The sequence below is a fragment of the Drosophila bipectinata genome, chromosome 2R (assembly GCF_030179905.1).
Source record: "Drosophila bipectinata strain 14024-0381.07 chromosome 2R, DbipHiC1v2, whole genome shotgun sequence".
Taxonomy (NCBI): domain Eukaryota; kingdom Metazoa; phylum Arthropoda; class Insecta; order Diptera; family Drosophilidae; genus Drosophila; species Drosophila bipectinata.
In genome coordinates this window covers 15,915,614-15,922,097 of record NC_091737.1, presented here as the reverse complement: position 1 = coordinate 15,922,097, position 6,484 = coordinate 15,915,614, and the positions used below count along the sequence as shown (strand labels likewise).

Sequence of the window (6,484 nt, the reverse complement as noted above, 5' to 3'; positions counted from 1 at the left end):
ATTTAGCGGGCACCCAACCCAATAGGCGACAACCCTAGGTGCAACATACCCAACTCTTGGTATTATTTTGAATACACTAGATAGGTCACACTTTCCCTAAAGTCTCGCACATTCGGCGTTGCACATTTTTTCCGTTTAATTAAACGCTCAAGAAGTACTACCACAATTATATAACAACATGAACAGCCTGAGGACAGCAACCTTGCGATTCGCTAACTTGGCCAGCTCCGCGACGGGAGCCCTGGGCAAGCGCGACTTCACCCGGAGCCTGTGGCACATGACGAAAAAGCCGGCGGCCGGATGCAATGATCATGTAACCGTGTTGAACGTGCACAAGCCCAGCATTAACTGCACGTGTGGCTGCAATATCCACACAAAATGTGAGTTTTTCACTCAAAAAATTCATGTTTTATCCAGCGGAACATGCCGCATCTTACATAACCTCAAAAAAGCGGGATAGAAATTGAATCCAAAACATTGAAATCCGAATCCTATGTTTATTTTCAGGTGAGCGAGAGCTAGTCGAGTTCCTCACGGAGGAGATCGTGGCCGAGCGCAAGGTTCAGAAGGGCAAGACTGTGCCCAGCACCCTTGATGGATTCAGCGTCAAGCTGAACGGAGCCGATGTCGAACTCAGCAAACAGACGGACAAGGAAAAGGTGGTAATCAGCTTTAATGTCAATCACTCTGTGGATAGCGAGGAGGAGCCAGAAATTAATCCGAACGCCGACAAACCAGACCTGGGCGAGATGCGCAGCAAGCCCCAATTCGAGGTGGACATCATCAAGGGTAGCTCCACACTTAGCTTCACCTGCTCCTACCTCCAAGGAGAAGCACAGGAGGGAGAATACAGTATGTACAAAACTCGAATGTTTAATCTTCAAATTCTGAACTTCGCCTATTTTTTCTAGACGATGTGTTCTCCATTGACGAAATGGCTATTTACGAAGGCGAGTGGAATGATAAGGTCTATGCTGTTGCTGGCGACGTGCTTGACGGTTACTTGTACGACTTGCTGATCAATCTACTGGAGGAGAAGGGCATCAGCCAGGACTTTGCGGAGAAGTTGTCAGATTTGGCCACCGCCCATGAGCACACTTCCTACATTGCTCTTTTGGAAAAGCTCTCAAAGTTCACCACCGGGGCCAAGTAAACGCCCCATCAGGAAGCGTTCATCGCTCCCAACCTAATCTTAATGCAAAAAGTTGAATAGGTTTTTAAGTTTCTACTGTGTACGCCACAGCTTCTCCACTAAAAACAATTTTGATTAATCGTGTTTTTGGCTTCTCTGTGGTCGTAATCTTAGTTTTTAAGCCAGCAAACATTTATTCGTGTTTCGGAATAGGAGGAGCATCAAATGGCAATTTTATACCCAGTTCGGCATTGGCTCCAAGTTTGATTTTTAAAAATATAGACAGTTACACAAAAACCCAGCAATTTATTAATTTTTTACAGGTTTTCAGAATGATTCCTTTATGATTAAAATGGTCTTGAGTAAGGCCTTGGCTCGTAGTCCCCTGGTCGGTGTCCTGGCCATTCCTCGTGGTTCTTGCAAGCGGCGCAGATGACCAAAGCTAGCATCACAAGCAGAGGGAGAAGCTGCATCTTACTTCTTGAAGGTTTAACTTTTGAGTGTGCGGAAGCATCTGCTTGGGATGCAATTTATAGGAGAGGGTTCATTGTATTGATTACTAAAAGTTTTTCCCCAATTGGGAAGTCCGGAATCTTTGTTCAAGGTAGGGATTCACTTAAAGAGATAACAAAAGACAAAGATTTTATACGATCTTACGGTTCGTTTTTTAAAAAGCACCTTGGGTTGGTTGATAAGAAGTCTTTTAGTATATATATTTACACATTTTATTGCAATCAAGAATATAACAGTTTTTTAAAATCTCTACTTGAACTTAAGATGAACATATACTATATAATTTAAGTTGTATATTTCTGGTTATGTATAGGAATCATATAACTTAGCAAAAGCAGCTTCTGGTACTTGCATTGCTGAACTTTATGACCTTTATACGGTTCTTAACCAGATCCTCGCCTTTGGTGACTGGTGAGAGTCTGGTGTTCCGCATTCTGGCCTATTGTCGGATTGGAGCCGTAGCCGGAATTTGTCATTGCTGGTCAACTCTTGCTCTGCTTTCCTCCGGAACTGCTGGAGTTTTCGTACTCCGAAGATGTGGTGAATTCCGTTTCGATTTCCCGTAACTCGATCTTCTGTTCCTTCATCGCGCGCTGTTGGTCAAAGGTTGGATTGATTACTCCGGCCCCAAATACGATGATGAAACTCTGTTTTTACCTTCACGCACTCCTGATATACCCGGAAAATAGGCGCACACGACGAGTCGTCTGTCTGACCCTTGAGGAATCGCTCCGAGAACCAGCTATTAAAGCAGGCATCGTACTGTTTCTTTAGCTCGTTGCAGTCCTCTCCAATGCTATTCATTCTGAGATTTTGAGTTATAATTTTTGTTAAATAATAAGCTGCCGAAAAATGTGAGCAAGTTCTGATAAAAACTTTATTTGTAAGGTCACACTAGGTTTTTCTAGAGATGGGAGGAAGAAATACGGGAAAATATATTTTTTCCCCTGGCTTAAAAGGTCTTACTAAAATAACTGAATTTTAGTTCAAAATTTTCTATCTCTTCGAATTTTATTAAATAATAAATTACACTTTTCACCGATTAAGTAAAAGTCAAAATTTCCGTTCTTTTAAGTTTTTTTTTAATTTTTTAGGACAGATACAAAAATGCAGTTTTCAATATTTTCAATTAATGAGCGAATAAACAAATTCAATTTTGACTTGGCTTAAGAAACAGGCAACGTAAGTGGATGATGGAACCAGACCTCCGATCCAGCCAGGAACCGAATCGGAGGTCTGACTACACGTAACCCCAGTAGTTGTCCATGGCCTTCCCATTTTTAATAGTCGAAGTGCTACAAGTTTGTTCTGATTATTTGTTGTTTTGTTGATGTTCAAGCTAACTCTCGCTGGAGAGGATCAGGGCGGCAGCAGGATGATGGTCTGGCGTCTACTCCTCGTCGATGGTCTGCACTTGTTGTTGCTGCTGCTGTTGATGCTTACGGCCTCGTTGGTTGCGCTGGCCACTGATACGCTTAATATTACGGATCTGACCTCCCCAGTTACCGTCCTGGTTCCGGTTATATCCGCGATCGCCTCGGTTGCCCATGTTGCCGCGCTGGAAGAAGTTGCCCTGCTTCATGTCGAACACCTTCTCGTTGACATCCACCAGGTTGGTGACCTTGTCCACGAACTGCATGGCCAAGGCTTGTAGGCGCGAGGGCTCCGAGCGGTGCATGACGACAGTCTCGGATGGGTCGTCCAGGCTGGCCATCAACTCCTCGTTAATGATCATCTTGCTGATGATCGAGTGCACCTTCTGCACGGGCAGCTCGTACATCTGGGCCAGCGAGGGTATGCTAATGGAGGTGTAGACGTTGGAGTAGGTGAACAAATAGGTGCGCAGCGACTCCTCCTTAATGAATTTGGTCAGCATTTCACGCACACGGTCCGACTCGTAGAACAGGTCCCACACCTTGGTGTTCATCTTCTTGTTGACGATAAAGTTGGCGCAGGCCTGCCAGTTTCCGCACCTCATAGCCTTGGCAGCAGCCACCACATGCTCGCGCATCGACTCAGGCGGACCAACCAGGGACTGACGTTCGGAAGACCGCAGCTGCTGGTAGAAGGTCTTGCTGATCATACGGCGGCGAGCGTCAAATTCATGGGCAGCGATGTAAGGAATCTCCAAAAGCATGGCGGACACCAGGTACACGCACTCGAGCAACTCCAGGTTGATGTGCATGTGGAATGGCATCTGGCGCTGCTTTTCGATTTTCTCCTGCTCGGCGGAGCGTTCGTGCTGGCGCTGCGGCAGCAGTCCTTGAGCGAGAAGCTCCTTCGGTTTGCCGGTAACCATCAAATCCACCAGACAATGATGCGCATCCTTGATGTTCTCTTGGCGGAAAGCGCACAGACCCAGGTTGGCCATCATGCGATTGTACAGAATGCGGGTGGCGGGATCTGCGGCATCAATGTTGTCCTGCAGGTGGGACATTAATACAAGATCTCGCGCTTGGAACCAGTTGTCGTGCATGGCGTGGTGGTAGATGTGCGCCAGGATGGCTCTCGTACGGATGCGGTCAGTGTCGTCCTTGGCGTAGATGAACTTGCACAAGCGATCCATCACGTCAACAGAGGTTTGAGTGTTCTGGGGAATCTCTCCGCGCTTCTTCTTAAGGACCTCCGGATCGAACTTGTAGTACAAATGCTCGATCTTGCGCAGGTAGATGCGACAACGTTCGTTGTTATTGCCATCGTTCTCATAGTACTGCAGAACCAGCTCAATGGTCTTGACCACGTTTACTTCGTCTTTCAAACGGGACACGTAGTCATTCGAATGTGGGTCACACTCCTTCAACAACTTCGTGAACTCATCATCCAAACGCTCCACGGCAGCCAAAGGGCATCCGCGTACGTAAAAAGGCGATGTGGCCAGTTCCTCGTGCTCCTCGGCAACGCTCTCGCTCAGGTGGATGTCGCGATTATCTAGCAGGAGCTTCAACATGCTCTGCATTACTTCCAGAAGCAGGGCCCAGTGCTCCAGCTTCATGGGCTCAGAAATTTTCTGGTTGTAATCGAAAATGGCTGAGATGATGTTGAAGTGGATCTTCACGGAGACGGCGGTTCCCAGATTATGCTGATCGGAAATATCGCGCAGCTCAAACAACAGATCGATCTGAAGGCGACGATCGGTACGCTTCTTGCCACGGGCAGACATAATCTCCACCAGCTTGGCAAGCACAAGGGGAATGTCGATTTCGGCGTCTTTCTCAAACATTTTCGGCTTCTCCACGACATGTCCCTTGACCACGGTCTCCCACTCACCATCTTCATCGTCCTCTGGGCGCTTGCGGATCTTGATCTTCTGCTCCTTACGCTTATCCTTGCGCTTATCATCGTCCTTGTCCTCCTTCTCAGTGGTGCGCTTCAAGAAGCGTTCACGCATATTCTGGTATTGGTTCTCGTCGTCGGATGACTCAGTTTCAGTCTCCGAATCAGAATCCCAGTCGATGGAGTCATCAGAATCATCGTCATCGGCAGGTGCAGCCTTGGCAGGGACAGTCTTGGCCACTTTTGGAGCGGCTTCAGCTGGTTCTCGCTTAACGGGGGCGTCGCTATCGTCGCCAGCATCACCGCCGTCGCTGTCGTGGACCGCCTCCTCATCCTCAGCTTCGCTCTCCTGGTCGGGTGCCTCGCGGAAGCGAGAAAGGTCGTCTTCGAAGTCCTTGATGTACTTACGCACCTTTTGGCGCAGTGTTCCCAGCGACTTGGAGTTGTTCTTCGATAGGTTTTTCCTGCCTTCGCGGTCCTCCCACACTTCATTGATGAAGTCCTCCAGCTCGGCAAGGCACCGGATATAAAACCGGGGGGTGATGCCGTTCTCCTCCTTGGAAATTACAGGAAGAGCCTTTGTGTAGGCTTTCGTTAAATCTTCGAAGCTGGAGAGCGTATTGGGGATATCCTTGATCTTCTTGTGGTTGCGGATGGTCTTGATAATGTTGGTGAGGTTCTCGTAGCGCTTCTCCTTGGTGGAGCGCACCACACGCTTGACCTCCTCTTCATCGTCACTGAATTGCTGTGGATAAAAACAAATAATAAGTCGAATGTCTCAAGGGAGCCTCACACATGGGCGGTGGTACTCACGAAGGCGCTGGCTTTGTTGAAGTTGGTCGCTTGGACCTCCTCCTCACTGGACTCGGACTCCGAGTCGGACCCGTTGGCAAAGAAACGCGACATGTTCGTGGACTATCTACACGGCTGTTTGTCTGCACCTGGAATAACAAATTCTAATTAAATATTTCAGGCCACATAATTTCTCCGGCGGTTGAGGTTATGTTTGAGCGGCCAACATGGCGTTTTGCAAAATGTTTTTGCATTGTTTTTTACACTCAGTCATTGAATTTTTTAACCAAACCTTAGTCAAACATACCCTGGGTGGATACTTTAAACTGTTTACCTATTGCCAGGGCACAATATTTCACAATAACTGTCTTTTTTACTTACTTTTTTTAACGATGTCGAATCAAAAAGAGAGGCTTAGAGATGGGAGCCACATTGGTATGAATATCGATATATGTATCGATTGATTTATACAATTATTTAGAGAATTTCCAACACTCTAACCAACACAGTTTTTTTGTATCGGTTACAAATTCAATAATATTCGATAAGTTTCATAAAAGGGCGCGACGTTTAAATATTTATTGTATAATTTAAAATTAAAGTCATACTTGAGAATATGTGACGACTTGAGTGAATTAATAATGTATTGTATATATGTATTGTCAATACTCGATTATTCGATAGCTTGTTTGAAAAGCGCTATATTTAAAATCGTACTGACTGAGCATGCGTGCTGCTGGTCTTACAACCGGCATTTTAGCCACCCACTTTGGC

At 46.4% G+C, this 6,484-nt stretch overlaps 4 protein-coding genes across 5 annotated transcripts; 1 reads left to right on the top strand and 3 right to left on the bottom strand.

Annotated features, from left to right (window-relative positions):
• Positions 1–73: 73 nt before the first annotated feature.
• On the top strand, positions 74–1,429 carry P32 (complement C1q binding protein P32). The gene is made up of 3 exons (XM_017238632.3): positions 74–380; positions 508–852; positions 912–1,429. Exons 1-3 carry the CDS (start codon positions 179–181, stop codon positions 1,151–1,153), a joined length of 789 nt encoding a protein of 262 aa, XP_017094121.1. The 5' UTR covers positions 74–178; the 3' UTR covers positions 1,154–1,429.
• On the bottom strand, positions 1,419–1,651 carry IBIN (Induced by Infection). The gene has a single exon (XM_043210619.2). It carries the CDS (start codon positions 1,603–1,605, stop codon positions 1,480–1,482), a length of 126 nt encoding a protein of 41 aa, XP_043066554.1. The 5' UTR covers positions 1,606–1,651; the 3' UTR covers positions 1,419–1,479.
• Positions 1,652–1,816: 165 nt separating this feature from the next.
• Positions 1,817–2,540, bottom strand: LOC108123466 (TP53-regulated inhibitor of apoptosis 1-like). The gene is made up of 2 exons (XM_017238634.3): positions 2,303–2,540; positions 1,817–2,238 (listed from the first exon to the last, which is right to left on the bottom strand). Exons 1-2 carry the CDS (start codon positions 2,447–2,449, stop codon positions 2,128–2,130), a joined length of 258 nt encoding a protein of 85 aa, XP_017094123.1. The 5' UTR covers positions 2,450–2,540; the 3' UTR covers positions 1,817–2,127.
• Positions 2,541–2,704: 164 nt separating this feature from the next.
• eIF3c (eukaryotic translation initiation factor 3 subunit c) lies at positions 2,705–6,225 on the bottom strand. Of its 2 annotated transcripts, none has more exons than XM_017238624.3 (3): positions 6,092–6,225; positions 5,732–5,859; positions 2,705–5,663 (listed from the first exon to the last, which is right to left on the bottom strand). In XM_017238624.3, the coding sequence occupies exons 2-3, from the start codon at positions 5,822–5,824 to the stop codon at positions 3,036–3,038; spliced, it is 2,721 nt and encodes a 906-aa protein (XP_017094113.1). In that variant the 5' UTR covers positions 5,825–5,859; positions 6,092–6,225; the 3' UTR covers positions 2,705–3,035. The 2 variants fall into 2 exon arrangements, with proteins under 2 accessions (XP_017094113.1, XP_017094116.1); XM_017238627.3 differs by lacking the exon at positions 6,092–6,225 and adding an exon at positions 6,018–6,036.
• Between the last annotated feature and the right edge of the window lie 259 nt (positions 6,226–6,484).

Excerpts from the sequence above, each read along its gene's own strand:
- LOC108123466 (XM_017238634.3), bottom strand. The coding sequence starts at position 2,449 with ATGAATAGCATTGGAGAGGACTGCAACGAGCTAAAGAAACAGTACGAT. Across the intron at positions 2,239-2,302 it reads TATATCAGGAGTGCGTGAAG|CGCGCGATGAAGGAACAGAA; the intron begins GTAAAAACAGAG and ends TTTGACCAACAG.
- P32 (XM_017238632.3), top strand. The coding sequence starts at position 179 with ATGAACAGCCTGAGGACAGCAACCTTGCGATTCGCTAACTTGGCCAGC. Across the intron at positions 381-507 it reads CTGCAATATCCACACAAAAT|GTGAGCGAGAGCTAGTCGAG; the intron begins GTGAGTTTTTCA and ends GTTTATTTTCAG. Across the intron at positions 853-911 it reads AGCACAGGAGGGAGAATACA|ACGATGTGTTCTCCATTGAC; the intron begins GTATGTACAAAA and ends TATTTTTTCTAG.
- IBIN (XM_043210619.2), bottom strand. The coding sequence starts at position 1,605 with ATGCAGCTTCTCCCTCTGCTTGTGATGCTAGCTTTGGTCATCTGCGCC.
- eIF3c (XM_017238624.3), bottom strand. The coding sequence starts at position 5,824 with ATGTCGCGTTTCTTTGCCAACGGGTCCGACTCGGAGTCCGAGTCCAGT. Across the intron at positions 5,664-5,731 it reads TCAACAAAGCCAGCGCCTTC|CAATTCAGTGACGATGAAGA; the intron begins GTGAGTACCACC and ends TTTTATCCACAG.